Here is an 18,468-nt window from a genome sequence, read left to right on the forward strand (position 1 = left end):
AATGATTGTTAGACACGGAAAGTGACGATGTGTGCCGAACCATTACGAAATAGTTATAAAGATTACGAATAAAATACCTTTCATGTTAAATGTTTAGACTTAAAATATAACAAAACTATGATGACTAAAGAACAAATAACTATCATCATTAAAAAATGAAAATGTATGATTAACCAATGAAAACAGCAGTAACATACGGCGTTCTAAAAACAATTTAGGTAAGTTATTTTTCAAGATGAAAAGGGTAAATAAAAAAGTAATTCTTTATAAAGTTTGTCTTACCTGATCGTTTGCCTGAAAGGAATAGAGAAAATCATTATCGATACAGTTACAAGATAAATGAGCCGCGCTATGACAAAACCAACGTACTGCGTTTGCGACCAGCATGGATCCAGACCAGCCTGCGCATCCGCGCAGTCTGATCAGGATCCATGCTGTTCGCTATCAGTTTCTTTACTTGTAATAGAGTTGGTAAGCGAACAGCATGGATCCTGATCAGACTGCGTGGATGCGCAGGCTGGTCTGGATCCATGCTGGTCGCAAACGCACTATGTTGGTTTTGTCGTGACGCGGCTCAAATTATGATTTAAATATTTTAATAAATTTAGTCAACGATGTATGGTCTCAGGAAAAAAAGTGTTTTTATTTACATATAAACGAAGTCTCTATAGTTAGGAAAAGTTACATCAATTTTGCCTATTTTCTGGGTATAAATATTTGCACTATTACATCATCTAAATTACCAACGAAACTTCTTGTGTTGACTTTGTTACGAAAAGTAATGAGTGCGAAAATTTCTGACGAATTAAAATCGCCCAGCTTACGGAAACTACCGACTACCCACGAATGCTACTAGAATCAAAGGGAAATAAAGAATAAATTAGAGACTCACATGTGGTCTAGCCTCTTCAAAGCTGTTTTCTCCACGTTCTGTAAAAGAGGATACATTTATGATTTATTATCTTGCAAATTTCATTTTCCAACATATAAACTTAGATGAAGTTGCAAAAGAATTTCGACAGCTAAATACAATGTACGTAAAAATGGGTGGGGGGTTGCATAAAGTATGATTTATAAACATTTTTGAATTATATCTCACAAAGAATTATTATCAGTTGGCTACAGTAGGCAAGTTAACTTGAACTAGATAACAATGATTCATAATAGTCTCGCGGCTTTGGTAAATATTTGACGCCGTTTTGATTTTTCTCATGTGACGTCACTATATACCCTTTACTTTCAACGAACTGTTCTAAATTCAAAACAAAGCAAATTCTTTACACAAATTCAGCAGGTTTGGGGTTTAATATTATATTAATACATGTATGAAATGATAATGCAAACATGTCAGTTTTTAAATGACTCGTTACTTTATCAAAATATCAAAATTTGAGTCATTTCTTTCTATGCCGAGCTCATAGATTGCCAAGTGTATCTCAGAAAAGTTAGAGACTGTAATCTCAATTGTTTTGCTAAAAGATAAAAATCTGTGTACAGGAATCAAAAATGTCTCAAATTATTCTGAAACAGGCAGAATACACCAGACATGTTAGTATGCTACTCTAGTGCGCAGGCGCAAGGTTAGCACGTGACCGGAATCAAGTCACTACACAAATATCCAAATAATTGTTCTGATTTTGCGATTGAAAATATGATTCCGAATTCCGACTAGAGCAACACTAACCATGTTGTAATTTTGCAGAAAGACACATTACTTTATTCATGATTTCTCAGGATTGACAGATTTTAAAATGTCACGATATGATGTTCTAAAAAATAAACCCAATTAACATAAAAAAGAAGTTCGTGACTTTAGATTAAATTTGAAATAATGAAAAAAAAAACAACTTATAATATCAAACTTAAAAGGTATGAAGTTTGTTCGAAGTATCCATAGTTAAAAATAACTATTCTAATGTTTTTTTTGTTTCTATCGGATAAGAAATAATACATTTGAGATAACCTGAAGTTCATTATAACCATATTCATTGTAACTAAATGATGTTTTATTTTTAGGCAACAAATGACGCGCCCTTTCCCTTTTTTGCCCCGCCAAAAATAGCATACTTTACACGGACTCCGGTGTTCTACCGATTTCAGAATGTTTCTTTTCAATGAATTCGCGGAGAAACCCCTTCTTGTTACGTAGTTAGAAGCCTAAATAATTTTCGGAATATCTTTCGTAAGTATAAACTAAGTGTCCTTCTGCAAACTGGTGTACTCTTACCTGCCTCAGACTGGATTTCTTTCCTGCAGATTGGGCAACATTCCCCCAGCAGAATAATTCTATCATGTACTTCACAGTCTAGGTTATTATTACACTTTGGACTCTTGCATTTAGCCTTCCCGTTCTTACAGACGCATTTTAAACATCGATCATTCTTTTTTGGGTAAAACTCTTCACCGTCCTTCATTTCCTTGCACTTACTATTAAGAGCTATTAAAACGTGCATGTTTTATTATATGTATTGAAATATCTTTCCTTTTGGTTGTAATTCACCAAACATTGAAATTGCGCATTTTGACATTGTTGTTAATTCAGCATCTATTTTACAGCAATAAATATTTCACATAATCCGACCAAAATTGTACAATGTAAATTATAATGACGAATTTTGTCTATGCATTCTACAGTGAACACTTGATGGTATATAGATCTTAAGACATATTAATTAATTTCAAGAAATGTTATATGATTATTTGAAAAAAAATCAAAAAATTATATATAATGTACGTAAAACAGATAGATTAGTTTTAAACCGGAAAATGAATTGAATGATACGCAAATATCTCTATATAGGTTAAATTTTAAGATGCAAACGGTTAAAAAAAACAACGAACCTCCTTGCAGATTAGTTTGGGCCTGTGTTAATCCAACTACGGTGCATAGAGACACAAAAAGTGCCCACCGTACTTTGTCCGGTGCCATTTTGTTTTAATAAAGTATTTACTCCTTCTGCATTTAAGACAAATAAACAGGGGTTTTCACATATAAGATGGCCGACTCGGGAATCCGAAGGCCCGAGATCGAGCCTTTAGCACAGGAAGATCCGTGCTGCTACAATCAGCAACAACGGGTTCCTAGCACAGATTAACAGTAGGGTCTAAATTAAAGCCTTCACGGCTAATGGCAAAAATACCGTGAGGTACCATGAAATATTCGAATTTGACTGACAGATTGTCTAGCCAATCAGAGAGCGCGTTACATTTTCTGGAATATTAATGCGCTTTGTGCCACTAGTCAAGCTCGATTGACCTACTTCGAATAAGAAATAAATTTCTGCATGAAATTTGATCTGCTGAAGTAAGCTGGCTTCGTGATAAGACAATTTAGAAAATTATGAGTTTTATGTTAAAAAATCACATGATAAACATTGCGGTTTACTTTTCTCATTTATAACCTGAACTTCGTGAATAGTAAAGCTTATCATGCAATAAACTTGAGGAACGCTTTGCATATCTTTTAAAATATACATTAGCAGGACACATGTGATCAATTAATGCATTTGATATTGAGAGTCGATATAAACAAATATATGTTTTGTATGTTGACAAAATGAACACATATCAAAAAAAAGTTCGAAATGATAAAGACTTTCCCAAATGCTGTATACTTAGTGATACACAAATGTTCATAATAAATCAAGTATTATGTCTAAAGTTCTATGACCTATCGTGTGTTGCCACGCTGTTTCTAGAAACAAAACACATGTATCATCTGGTGAAAAAAATGTTCTGGTAAAAAAAAAATCTATAAAGAAACTGGACAATATCGTGTATTTTATGGAAAAGAATTGGCCTACTTTTGAAACCTCCTAGTTACTACGTGGCATGAAACAAATTCGTTAACCGATGTTTTATTTGAAACATTAATATTAACATATCATTAGAAGCGACGATTGATTGATTGTCTGATTGATTGTCTGATTGATTGTCTGATTGATTCCTCGACTGGCTGACTAACTGATTTATTCATGTGTTCGTTCGTTCGTTCGTCCATTCATTCATTCGTTCGTTCGTTCGTTCGTTCGTTCGTTCGTTCGTTCGTTCGTTCGTTCGTTCATTCATTCATTCATTCATTCATTTATTTATTCGTTCGTTCGTTCGTTCGTTCATTCATTCATTCATTCATTCGTTTGTTCGTTCGTTCGTCCATTCATTCGTTCGTTCGTTCGTTCGTTCGTTCGTTCGTTCGTTCGTTCGTTCGTTCATTTATTTATTTATTTATTTATTTGATTTTGAAGTGACTGCTGAAAATCAATGTTAAAATGTTCTGCACATTGGACAACCTAAGATGAATATAGATTCTAGCAATTATCTCATTTTTGTGTTTTCAGAATTTTTACAACTTCCTTTTGTCTGCATTTTTTACAGGGAAACGTATTACATTTTTAAAAACAAAGCAAATGTTGGGAGATTTTGGAGATATGGAACTCTTTAACGTAAATAAAGATAAATGTCAGTGTCTTAACGTTTTATGACTAAGAAATGATTCAGCTTCGGGAAAAAAAACAAAAAGAAAAAAAACACACAAACAACTACCTATAACCGCTAATCTCTGTGAAGCGAAAATGTACTTTTCGCCACTCTACAAGGTGTGTGTGTGTGGGGGGGGGGGGGTATGTACTTTTCAAAATCAGATGTATCACCTGCTAAAACTTGTATGTAATCAGACTACCTCCAACTGGCAGTAAACCTTGTATAAAAACCGAGATAACCAACATGTATACAGTAACGCGAAAATTAAAAAATGACGCTTTTGATAAATAATATGCAAACCAGACGATAAGCGAACGGTTGGAAACACGATACCATAGCATTTTGTATTTTCATGTTTTTGTTAACCAAAAAATGTAGTACCGTCGTCCTAAGTTTCTCTTATAAAAAGAAATACGTCAGGAAGACCTCAGGTGACCAACTGTTGTATTATTGAAGGCTCAAACGGACACCTGAGTGGAACCACCGACGTTTCGCAAACTAGCTGGATAATTTCTCCACATAAAAAGAAACCTGGCGGGATTCGAACTAAATGGTTTTTTAACCACACTACCAATGACGCCCCAAAACTAGAAGAAATAACCTTGTATAAAACATTATCTTCATTATAGAAAAGACGCCAGCCATAGCACTCATGAACAAAGAAATGACTTTGTACTTAATTTATCTTTAATTAATAATATAATTTGTTCATCTTGATGTAATAAAATACAAGTAGAACATATCATTATCTAATTACATTAACAAATGTGCACTTGCAAACTTTAAGTGATATATACCCTTGAACTAAATACGCTGACGATTGGATTTGCAAACTACAAAATACTTAACTCCTTTTGAAAAAATAATCATGCCCATAAGCATGTACATATATTACCAAAACGATAGAACTCCAAATGTTGAACATTGCATAAACGACTTGAAATACGTGTTGAACTTCCTTTGTGCGTCACATTTAAACGTACTGAACTTCATCGCTCTGTATAATTTAATAAAGTATTGCACCCCTTGTATAAAAATCTTGAACATTGCACTTGCTATAGTGCACCCCTCTTGTAAAAGAATGTAGAGCATTGCACTTACTAAGCAAAATACGAACTAAACTTCCCTTGTATCAGAATGTTAAGTATCGCACTTACTAAGCAAATTACTAATACATACTAAACTCACCTCGTATAAAAAAAATGTTTGATATTGCACTTACTACTAGAAATAAGAATACGTATTAAACTTCCCCTTTATGAGAATGTTGAGAATTGCACTTACTAAGCAAAATACACACTAATCTTCCCTTGTTCAAGAATGTTGAGTATTGCACTTACTAAGCAAAATACATACTAATTTCCCCTTTTATAAGAATGTTGAGTATTGCACTTACTAAACAAAATACATACTAATTTCCCCTTTTATAAGAATGTTGAGTATTGCACTTACTAAGCAAAATACATACTAATTTCCCCTTTTATAAGAATGTTGAGTATTGCACTTACTAAGCAAAATACATACTAATTTCCCCTTTTATAAGAATGTTGAGTATTGCACTTACTAAACAAAATACATACTAATCTCCCCTATTATAAGAATGTTGAGTATTGCACTTACTAAACAAAATACATACTAATCTCCCCTATTATAAGAATGTTGAGTATTGCACTTACTAAACAAAATACACACTAATTTCCCCTTTTATAAGAATGTTGAGTATTGCACTTACTAAACAAAATACACACTAATCTCCCCTATTATAAGAATGTTGAGTATTGCACTTTCTAAACAAAATACACACTAATCTCCCCTATTATAAGAATGTTGAGTATTGCACTTACTAAACAAAGTACATACTTATCTCCCCTTTTATGAGAATGTTGAGTATTGCACTTACTAAACAAAATACATACTAATCTCCCTATTATAAGAATATTGAGTATTGCACCTTACTAAACAAAATACATATCTCCCCTATTATAATAATGTTGAGTATTGCACTTTCTAAACAAAATACACACTAATCTCCCCTATTATAAGAATGGTTTTAAAGTATCGCACTTACTAAAACAAAATACATACTAATCTCCCTACTAAGAATGTTGAAGTATTGCACTTACTAAACAAATCATACTAATCTCCCCTATAAAAAAAATGTTTGATATTGCACTTAACTACTAGAAATAAGAATACGTATTAAACTTCCCTTGTATGAGAATGTTGAGCATTGCACTTACTAAGCAAAATACACACTAATCTTCCCTTGTTCAAGAATGTTGAGTATTGCACTTACTAAACAAAATACATACAAATCTCCCCGTGTATAAGACTGTTGAGTATTGCACTTACTAATCAGAATACGTACTAAACTCCCCTTGTATAATTATGTTGAGTATTGCACTTTTTAAGTTAAATACATACTAAACTACCCTCATACAAATACGTTGTACCTTGCTCTAATTAACTGAAAAACGCGCTAAACTCCCCTTGTATAATAATATTGAGCATTGCACTTTCTAAGCAAAGTAGGTTATAAACTTCCCTAATACAAGCCCTAACTGAAATACGAGCTAAACTTCCCTTTTATAAGAATGTTGAGCATTGCACTAACTAATCAAAATATGTACTAAATCTTTCTTATACAAAAACGTTGTACCTTGCACATACTAATTGAAATGCTTGCTAAACCCACTTTGTATAATGATGTTGAGTATTGCACTTTCTAAGCAAAATACGTGCGAAACTTTCCTAATACAAATACTTTGTGCCTCGTATTCTGCAAAGTAAAATTAATCGTTCATGAGGGAATGTAAATGGTCCAGACATACATGAAATGGTAAACAAATTTCGGACAAATATTTCCAGTCCCAAAATCTCCACATAATCTCAGTGGATTCATTTTAACTTTCCTTGTATAAAAATGTTGCTCAATGCACTTATATTTAAAAAAAAAACAACAACAAAAAAATCGTCTTGAACTGCACTTGAATTAAGCACTGTAACACCGCAAAACGTCCGTACCGCAAAACGTACGTATATGGACGTTTTGCGGCGCATATCGTCCACATTTTTCTGACGTACATTTTGCGGCAAAAAGGCATGGTCCTGCCGCATAATGTCCATATTTTAAAGTTTATATAATTTTCGTTAATTTTGACCAGTTATTATCAGGTGTTATTTTCTGTTAATTCTAGCTCAACTGAGTATGCGCCTGTCTGTCTGTCCGTCCAAATTTAGCTTGTTACCACTCTAGCAAGCAAGCAATATGTCCAGAGTTATCTGCCCTTGAATTACATTATCTGTTATAAAGTATTTCACATTGTTACCACTCCAAGGTTTCCATTTCTTCTTCAATCTCAGAATATCTATGACCATAAAATCTCAACAAAGTTAGATTATAGGCTAAATATAACAAAAAACAACAACAAAAAAAACGCACTATATTTCACCTTGTTAGTGCTTTCGTTTCTTCTCCATTCTTAATTTTTTTATACAGAATATGTATAACAGTAAGGTCTCGATCAAGGTCATTTATGAGCTAAAACGACTGAGTATGTCAAGAGTAATTTGCCTTTGAATAATAAAAATAAAGACATCTTTTAAAGTTAAGTTATTGAATTGGGATAAAACTGCCATTTCTTTGTTATCAATGATCAGATGTCATTCATACATTTATGACAGGACATCTTGAATAGTTCAACTATAATATTGACCTTGAAATGACCTTGACCTCAAGGTCACTATTGATTTTTGCTTAAATTATCATATCTTTGTCATTTACAGATATTTGGATAGTGATGACCATTTCAGACGTAGAATTGAGTACTGATATCAGTTACCCATATTCTGACCAAGTACATGAAATGTACTTGCTTTTTATTTGTTATATTCAAAGCTATCTACCCTTGTCATGTGGAGCCTTTATAGGCAGGTGGGCGATATGAGGCCACCATGACATTTTTGCTTTGTTCAATTATAAAATTACACTGTTCAATTATAAAATTACCTTATGGCATTCAAACAAAACGCTTACATTACGATATTTTAAAATATGCTTTAGTTTTTATCAATAGAACACATTGAACTTCTTTTTCATCATTTCCTATGCGGAAGAATGTTTGTTATAATATACTCTATTACACATTTTCTATGTAACTTAAAGGCGAAATGTTTTGTTCTTCATGCGATAAAATATTACGGTTTTAGTAAAGGGACGGACTTTTCGTTTAACCTATTTTCAAAGTTATATTTTATGACAATTTCAAACTTGCATTTACTAGATTTGTAGTTCAAAATATTTGAGCCGTGTCAAGCAGAAATGCGCACTATCGTCATTTTTTTCCACATATTGATGATGTTCAAAAATTACAATCTGCTCAAATATGACTAGGCGGCTAAAAGTCCGCGACCCGATAAATGCACTCTTGCTCAAAGATGACTAGGCGGCTAAAGCCCCCTCCCCACACCATCACAACAATAGCTCTCTCACTTCACTCTGATATGACAAGGCGGCTAAAATCTCCCTTCCTCGACAAAAGCTCTCTATCTCTCAAATATGACTAAGCGGCTAAAAGCACACCCATCCCTACCCCGCCCCCCGCGACAAAAGCTCTCTTGCTCAATAACGACTAGGCAACTTAAAGGCCCCATCTCCATGATAATATAGCTCTCTCGCTTAAATATGACTTCGCTGTCAAAAGCCCCCATCCATCCCCCGTAAAAATGAACAGTAGAACCAAACCTCCATAGTCAACAAGAACACACATCTTGATGCAATTACATGTATATTAAAAGCTATTGTCAAAGGCAAAGCTAAATTTTAATATTTTTTTGTCATTCACTCAGTCCAATCCCCGGTTCGTCCGTCCGTATATCCGTTTTTAACTGTATGTCTATAAGATTACATTTATTTCAATATCATCGTTTTATATCTCTGCTGCTGCTGCTTGGTTCCATTCCATAAAAAATCTATTCGAAAAACATCCTCGCCTTAAGCATATTTCTTTTTTTTAAATAAAAAAAGTCAGAATTATATAGGATCACAAAATTATTGCACTTAAATGTTTATTTCGTCATATCTTTACCTGAAACAATATGCAATAAAAGTAACGTTTATTATAAATATATTTTAATACAGAAAATATGGACGATATGCGGCGCTCTCGCCGCAAAACGTACCAAGTACGATATGCACCGCAAAACGTCCACATGTGTACGATATGCGACGCAAAACGTCCACACGCGTACGTTTTGCGGTACGGACGTTTTGCGGTGTTACAAAGCACATTGATTAACTGCACTTGCAAACCAGAGGTTGTATACGAAAGTTAACATTGTCTTGAATAAAAGACTTTGATCATTGCATTTGTATATACTGGTAGTAACAATTAGATTATGTTTGACTGTATAGGAGATTGTGCCGTCGGGTCACATGGACAACGTATAGATATGACAGGACTTTCATGCTTTCTTGGACGACAAATACCGCTACAGAGTCACTTCTCTATTTAGTAATTGTCCAATGGCTTTTCAAGTTCACTTCTCTTTTGGGATTCAAACCCACAAACGAGGGTCACATAGACAAATGAAATAATACCATTAATTTGCCCAAAGCGATAATTATATGCATCACAAGATTGAACACGTGATCTTAATGATGCATATGTCACAGACCGAGTTTATAGCACACTGTTCTGTAGAAATATATGTATGTAATCTATGCAATATGAGGGTCCACCATCCATCCATTTAAGCACAAAATGTAGCTATGGAGTACTGATCTCGGATATGCCATATTTCCTTAAAGAGCTAATATTTTAGCACAAAGCGGTGATAATTTACCTCCGTGCAATTTTCACAGAGCATATGTCATCATGAGCTTCTAAACGTAAAGTATCCTGTGACAAAAATGTAGGAGGTTAGCCCTAGATAAGAGATTATGTCGCCAAGCAAACGGCCTGCCTTGCAAGCCGTGACTACATACTAGGGGCTCGGGCATCCTAATAGTGAGTAATACCATGTAGGACGTCTCGCCTCGGCTTCTGTCAGGGCAACGACAGCTGGTTTGTAGAATGCGAAAGTAGCGTGACTCCCCCGGCGCAATGTGGTTGAACTTTGACCTCTAGGATACAGAAAACAGCGCTCGGATCTGAACCTGCCAGCGTGTCCTTTGTGAAGCTTAGTAAAGCCAAGCTACGGATCTTCTGCATATGCCGTGGGCCTCTACACCGAGCGGTGAGATAGCGCCTGAATCTGTTGTGACCCAATATTTATCATATATATAATCCTTGAGAACGAAACTGTAAAATTCATTTTACATTTGCATAAGGCGAAAAGAAGCAAGGTCAACGCGAGCTTGTTTTTCGAGTTATCTGCATTTTTTTTTCGGACGAAGTCTGTCTGTTGTCAGTTTGACTTCAATGTGCAATTAACAGAGAAGGACTAAATATAAGAAGAATTTGTATTGGTCATTTTAAAATTGTGAATCTCATTGGTCATTCTAAAATGTAAAGGATAGTTCTTACCATTCTGAAATGAAATGTAAACGATAGTTCTTACCATTCTTAAAGATCCTGTTACTCAATTTTTTATGGTTTTATATCATAAATATAATGCTCAAACTATATAATAAATGTAACGGATAGTTCTAAAATAGAATGTCTAGGAATAAGGGCAAATATCAATATGCTTCTATTCAATTACAATGTTTTCAAAATGGGTATTTTCTTAGCTACAAGAAATAAGTATTATATCATTACGGAATGCCGTTAGGGCCATTGCCTATAAATGTGTTGATCTGAAACGCGATAGTCGATAGTACGATGGTGAAAACGCGAAATCACGAAACTACGATGGTGAAAACGCGAAAGCACGATGATGAAAACGCGAAAGTACGATGATGAAAACACGACAGTACGATACTACGATGATGAAAACGCGATAAACTATCGTGTTTTCACCATCGTACTGTCGCGTTTTCACCATCGTAGTTTCGTGATTTCGCGTTTTCATCATCGTATCGTCGTGTTTTCATCATCGTACTATCGCGTTTTCACCATCGTACTATCGCGTTTTCATCATCGTACTGTCGTGTTTTCATCATCGTACTATCGCGTTTTCACCATCGTACTGTCGTGTTTTCATCATCGTACTATCGCGTTTTCATCATCGTACTATCGCGTTTTCATCATCGTACTATCGCGTTTTCACCATCGTAATTTCGTGATTTCGCGTTTTCACCATCGTACTTTCGACTTTCGCGTTTCAGTTTAACACATTCATAGGCGATGGCCCTAACGGCATTCCAGAATGCCGTTAGGGCCATCGTCTATGAATGGTTTGATCTGAAACGCGATACTCGACAGTACGATGATGAAAACGCGAAATCACGAAACTACGATGGTGAAAACGCGACAGTACGATGGTGAAAACACGATAGTTTATCGCGTTTTCATCATCGTAGTATCGTACTGTCGCGTTTTATCATCGTACTTTCGCGTTTTCATCATCGTGCTTTCGCGTTTTCACCATCGTAGTTTCGTGATTTCGCGTTTTCACCATCGTACTATCGACTATCGCGTTTTAGATCAACACATTCATAGGCGATGGCCCTAACGGCATTCCGTATATCATTGGTATGCAAGCATTACTGACTTTTCGTATTGTTAACCATGCAGTTTTACTTTTTTATATTAAAAGGGACTCCACTGAAGTTTTTTGACATGACCGGACTGGAAATATTTTTTTGAGATTATTACTCTATTTGATGTAGATCTATACTAATAACTTACGTGCAAAATTTCAGATCATTAACTCCCTCCGTTTTTCCATTATAATTAACTGACCCAAATTTGAAAAGCGTTTAAACGCTTTTCACTCAAATCGGACAGAAAATAGCACCAACATACGATTTTCAATGTATTTCCTGTATATTTCTTAGTTATATTTTATTTATATTTCTGTTTTAAGTGCTCGTGTTGATCTATGCGAAAAATTAAAATTTAATGTTTTTAGGCTTAATAACCTCAGTGGAGTTCCTTTAATTATTTACTACTCCTGGTCATTTCAAGGGCAGATAACTATTACACAGGTCTGGCAGGCATTCATTAAATTTTATAATTTGTCATATTTCTTCCTTGTGAAATCTGTTAAACATTTGTGTCCCCTTTTCTTTTTTCAGTTTAAGATATTTAAAAATACGTTTGATCTGTTTTGTTGTTGTTGATGATATTGTTGCTTTTGTTGTTTTTACTTCCGTTAAGGTTCAAGGCTAATCGCTACTTTTTTTTGCGGTATTTGCCGGACAGATAAGTGATCCCAGTGCTATGACTGAACATACTTAACATTAATAATGGTCAGGCAAACGTTCTTTTGTGTATGTGGAAATCAATTTTAAACAAATCGTTTCATCTGCTGATTCATTTAGAAGAAAATCACATCTAACCAGTGAGTTTAGATTAAGTAAAAGAACACGTGTATATTTTGGCGCATTTTTGGTTTGCTCCCACATCTTTCATGCAATTATTTTCCAAACGACAAAAAAATCCTTTGCATTTTTTGATTATCCCGACATCTTAATGTATATGTTTTCTAAATAATGTAGTCATGGCGTGTAAAAACCCCGCATTATTTCGGCATTCATATTTTTTTTGCAGGTTTCTTCAGCTGTCTTTAGTTTACATATGACAAGTTTAGAAAGGAAAACAGTCAAGTCTGCAAAATACATTTCCTCCTTATAACGAGTTTTAAAATAAAACAATGTAAAAATAAACTCATATCCAGATGTTCTGCATCTTGGCAAATGAGCAACACTTGCGCTTTTGCACTCCGGCGAAATTTTCCATCAAAATAAACGCGTTAAACTCGTGCTATAAATGTCGCAATTAAGCTGTCTAGACATGCCCATTTATTGGGTAGAAACGCATTCTAAATTTGAGCTCAAAAAAGAGATTATATTTCAAAACGTAAATTACATTATACTGCCATAAAATTCGCTGAGTCAGCATTATAACAAAGAGGTTTGAGGTTGTTTGTACTTATTTTTTAGAAGTGCATCTCTCTCATTCTTTTTTGCCAGCGGTGTGTGAGAAGAGAAACATCGTAAAAATTTCAAATTACTCTTCTATGCACGTTTGCATTTTTTGCGCGTTTTTAATTTTGTTTTTCTTACTATTTTTTTTTCTTTTGCGTAAGGTCACGCTGACATTTTTGAGTAAAGTTTAAGGTCACACTCACATTGCTATAATCCATGTTAAAAGTTTTCCATCTGTAGAAGAACAAAATCATATTTTACCTATAAACATAGTGGCAGAATTGAAATTAACAATGTTTTCAAATTTGAATATGACAATAAAAATAATTTAAGCAAAAGGGAAATCTGGGTCACCCGAGTTTTTTTGTTATGTGAAAATTTTTTTATTAAAAAATGGGGAATCTTTTACTAGTAAATCTATAGAAACAATTTGAATTTACAAATATTCTGAGCAAATGAAGACCAGCAAAAACAAAAAGGGTTTGTTTAAAAACCTTTTAGTAAAAAACTTAAAGACGCAGATTTGTGGAATATAAAATTCAACTGTACATAGGATGGGGGAGAGAAGAAAGGGGAAAAAACTAAAAACTTGGCAAAATTTGTTTTTTTAAAGATGGGAAATCGTTCGTGGGGAAGGGAACCTACGGGAACACAGTTAACTGTTTGAACAATTTCAAAGGGTAAGAGAAGGGGAGACGCTTGGTACCAAAGAAAGAAAGGGAAACAAAGGGTGGGAGGGATGCCTACGACATTATTGTGAATGGGGGCCGTCAAGAATAGGATTGCGCGGAGGGTAAACTTAACATTCTTTCTTGGAATGTAAATGGACTATCGCTGACAAAAAAGACAATGATGCTTTTTTAAATATTATTTCCCCCAATAGTGATGTTTGTTTTTTATATGAAACTTGGGCATGTTCTACCAGTAACATTGAAATAAATGATTAATTGTACATAATTTTTATAGAAAATTTAAACACCGTAATGCAAACGATCTTAGTGGTGGTATAGCTTTATATTATAGAGATTAGTTTAAAAAACGGCATTGAAAATAGTAAAAAATCATTACGATACTATAATATGGCTTAAACTTGATCATAATTTTTTTAAGACTCAAAAATGACATTTATATTTGTGGGTGCTTATATATGGGTTGAAAACTCTCCTGCATATAACGTTATTAATACTGACTTATTTGATCTTTTAGAAAAATGATATATTTATATATGAACAAAAAGGTGATGTATTTGTCACTGGAGATTTAACAGTAGGGTTGGTAAAAAAGAATGATTTTATTGTTAATGATTTTTTAAATTCATACACAGATGATGTTGACTATACACCTGATATGAACCTATTACGGGCCTCAATTGATAATGTAAATAACAGTCACGGTGTTAAAACTTCTTGATCTTTGTAAATCTTCATGTTTACGTATTCTTAACGTTTAGATTAGGCGACACTTGTAAATACACCTATGTTTCTCCTAGAGGCGCATCGGTTATTGATTATTTGCTGACCAATGAACGTAATTTTCATTGGTGGACAATTTTACTATAGATTCTATTAATGAATGGAGTGACCATGCGCCTTTGCGTTTTTCTTTATTTTAATAATAATGTAAAAAAACCTGATAGTTTTTCAGAGATTATTTTTAAATGGGATAGTATACACACCAATAATTTTCGTAGCGGTCTGATAGCTAAATTGCCTGAGCTAAATACTATTATTGATGATATTAATTTTTCAAACAGAGACTCTATAAATAGTGTATTAAATGACTTCACTTCTGTTATTCGGAGCGTAGCGGATCCTTTATTTGGAAAATGTTGTAAATTTAACACAATGTTCCAATTTTAATGATAAATCAGTATTAGATAACTCTGAATGGTTTGACAGAGAATGCATTAATGCAAGAAATACATACTTGGAAGCATTACGGGTTTTTAATACATGTGCTAATGATTCAAATAGAAAATATTATGTAATTGTAAAAAGAAATATAAAGATATTGTTGCGCAGAAAGAAAAAAACATTTTACAATAAAAAAATGTCTGAATTAGAAAATTTAAAGCATAGTAATCCGAAACAATTTTGGAAATATTTTAAGAGTAAATCCAGTTCAAAACATAACGGTATCCCTGTACATGTATTTAAGGAATATTTTTTGAGAGCATAAGTAGTGATTTATTTAAACTGTACAAATATTATGCGGAAAATTTTTGTGAAAGCCATTCTCTTTAATGACTTAAATACTCCATTTGAAGAATTAGATAAGCCAATAACTTTAGAGGAAATTTCAAAAGCTGTTAAATTATTGAAAAGGGGTAAATCTTTAGTAGTGATTATTTAATGAATGAATATTTCATAGAAGGTTTGGATATAATAGGTGCGCATTGTGTTGATATATTTAATGCTATTTTAAATCGGGTTTTTATCCAGAGAAATGGACTGAGGGAATTATAATACCTTTGCATAAAGAAGGGTAGTACTGATGATGTTAAACAATTTATAGAGGCATAACATTAGTTAGCTGTCTTTCAAAATTATTTACCACTGTGCTTAATAATAGAATTGAAACTTTTTTGTGAAAGTAATAATATTTATATCTGATGCTCAATTCGGTTTTCGAAAAAGGCGTTCTACAATGGATGCTATATTTATTCTTTTGTCTTTAATCCAAAAGTATTAAATCAAAATAAACGTTTATATGTAGTTTTTTGTTGATTTGATGAAATGTTTTGATAGTATTTACAGAAACGCATTATGGCTCAAAATGTATAAATAGGTATCCAAGTAAAATGTTAAGAATAATTAGAGATATGTTACCAAAATGTAAAATCATGTGTTAAGTCATGTTCTAGTTATTCTGATTATTTCAATTATGCATTGGCCTACGTCAAGGGAGGTAATTTCTCCAATTTTATTTTCTCTCTTTGTTGAAGATTTGGAACTTTATTTACAAGACAACATTGAAACTGGTTTGACATTGATGATTTATATTGATTTTATTATTATTGCTGATGATATGGCCATCGTGGGGCAAGTCACCAATAAGAACTTCAAAATAATTTAATCTTTATATTCATATTGTAATACTTGGGTCTCAAGGTAAAATACTACTAAAAACTAAAGTAATGGTTTTAGAAAGCGTGGAGGACTTTACCCACAGAACACTGGACCTACGACGGCCAAATCCTAGATATTGTAAATGATTTTAACTACCTTGGTACTGTTTTTTAACTATACTGTAATTTCACACTTAATCAGGAACATTTAATAGGAAAGCATAAAGGCTCTAAATGTTTTATTTTATAACTGTAAAAAATTTGATTTAAAACCAAAAACATATATGCCAATATTTGATGCATATTGTAGGGCTCAATCTTAGGATATGGATCTGAAATATGGGGGTACACAAATCTAAAGAAATAGAAAGAATTCATTTAAAATTTTGCAAACGATTATAAATGTAAGACCTAATACCTGTTCTGCTGCTGTTTATGGGGAATTAGGAAGATATCCATTATATGTGTCCCGTTATGTTAGAATAATTAAATTTTGGTGCAAGTTGAAAAAACTCGGATAATATCATTTTAAATACAATGTATAGAGAAGGTGTAATTGATTGTAAAAAAAGGTGTAAAAATTGGGTCTCAAATGTGAAGAAGTTGTTATGTGATTATGGTTTTGCTGATATTTTTGATAGTGATACTTATATAGATCCTAAATTGTTTCTTCAAAAATTTAAAGTAGAGTTATTGATACGTATAAACAAAAGAATGGCCAGTATCCTAGATCGAAGTTCTGTTTTATGTAATTACAAACATTTTAAATTGTGTCTTAGTTACGAAAATTATCTTGACATCTTACCACGTAAATTTAGAATGTATTTTTGTCGATTAAGACTATCTGTTCATCCTCTCAAAATACAAACAGGAAGGTATGCCACTAATAACATTCCTCGTGAACAAAGATACTGTCAGTGCTGTGTAATGTTTTGGATATAGAGGATGAGTATCATTTCATATGTGTGTGTTCAAGTTTTGTAGATTTACGTAAAAAATATATAAAAAGTTACTATTATAACAGACCATCTATGTTTAAATTTACTGAATTATTGTGTATTAAAAATAAAAAAATATTAATAAATGTTTGCAAATTTATCAAAGAAGCTTTAAAGCTAAGAAATACAATTTTGAACTCTCAATTGTAGTTTATCCTCTCATGAATTTGGTGCTTGTAATTGTTATGTTTATATTTATTATAATGACTCGCCATACATATATTTATGTGATTATGTTGTATATATTCTTCAATTCATGGTAACAAGACGATGTACTTTGTATAAGTCTAGAAAATAAAAGTTCTGTTCTGTTTATTGTTATCTGCCCTTGAATTTGAAAATTTTGCAGATTTCAAGGGCAGATAAGTCTCAATAAAGGTAAGCACCAACTTATTATTTCTACTTTTCAGGTAGCTAAGCTGACATCCTTTTGAGTAAATAATAATTTGATTATCAATATCTATCTATTTATTTATTTCGCCTTTACCTAATCTAATGCAAAATTTCCTAAAAGATGGTATGGCCTTTTTTTCAGAACGTTAAGTCTTTTGACTTTGCTTTCTTTAAACACAATTGTTTAATGGAATTTTGTCTTGTGACCAACTATAAACTAATCGTGCAAAAACTTTGTCACACTTCTGTAAATGTACTGAAATAGCAAAACAAAACGATCAAGGGCAGATAACTACAAAACAAACTCATTGACTTTTTGCGCTTAAAATGTTTCTGTTATCATATTCTGAGACCATGCACACTTTATTTTAACTCTTTTTATTGTTCATTCTGTCTTTATGTAAATTTAGCATACGCCTTTAGTTGGTCTGTTTAGCGAAACTATTTATAGCAGATGGACAACGGGAGATTAATCAAATTTTCTTTTAAATTCCAGA

At 33.0% G+C, this 18,468-nt stretch overlaps 1 protein-coding gene across 2 annotated transcripts; it reads right to left on the reverse strand.

Moving 5' to 3' along the window:
• Positions 1-690: 690 nt before the first annotated feature.
• Positions 691-3,571, reverse strand: LOC132735574 (kielin/chordin-like protein). Of its 2 annotated transcripts, XM_060722531.1 has the most exons (3): positions 2,842-3,154; positions 2,228-2,437; positions 866-930 (listed from the first exon to the last, which is right to left on the reverse strand). In XM_060722531.1, the coding sequence occupies exons 1-3, from the start codon at positions 2,927-2,929 to the stop codon at positions 881-883; spliced, it is 348 nt and encodes a 115-aa protein (XP_060578514.1). In that variant the 5' UTR covers positions 2,930-3,154; the 3' UTR covers positions 866-880. The 2 variants fall into 2 exon arrangements, 1 of the variants encoding a protein (XP_060578514.1); XR_009626471.1 differs by lacking the exon at positions 2,228-2,437 and having other exon boundaries at positions 691-930; positions 2,842-3,571.
• Positions 3,572-18,468: the final 14,897 nt, after the last annotated feature.

This window comes from Ruditapes philippinarum, unplaced genomic scaffold (genome assembly GCF_026571515.1).
Source record: "Ruditapes philippinarum isolate M1 unplaced genomic scaffold, ASM2657151v2 ctg1366_1_1_1_1, whole genome shotgun sequence".
Lineage (NCBI taxonomy): Eukaryota > Metazoa > Mollusca > Bivalvia > Venerida > Veneridae > Ruditapes > Ruditapes philippinarum.

Excerpts from the sequence above, each read along its gene's own strand:
- LOC132735574 (XM_060722531.1), bottom strand. The coding sequence starts at position 2,929 with ATGGCACCGGACAAAGTACGGTGGGCACTTTTTGTGTCTCTATGCACC. Across the intron at positions 2,438-2,841 it reads CCAAACTAATCTGCAAGGAG|CTCTTAATAGTAAGTGCAAG; the intron begins GTTCGTTGTTTT and ends ACGTTTTAATAG. Across the intron at positions 931-2,227 it reads AGAAATCCAGTCTGAGGCAG|AACGTGGAGAAAACAGCTTT; the intron begins GTAAGAGTACAC and ends CCTCTTTTACAG.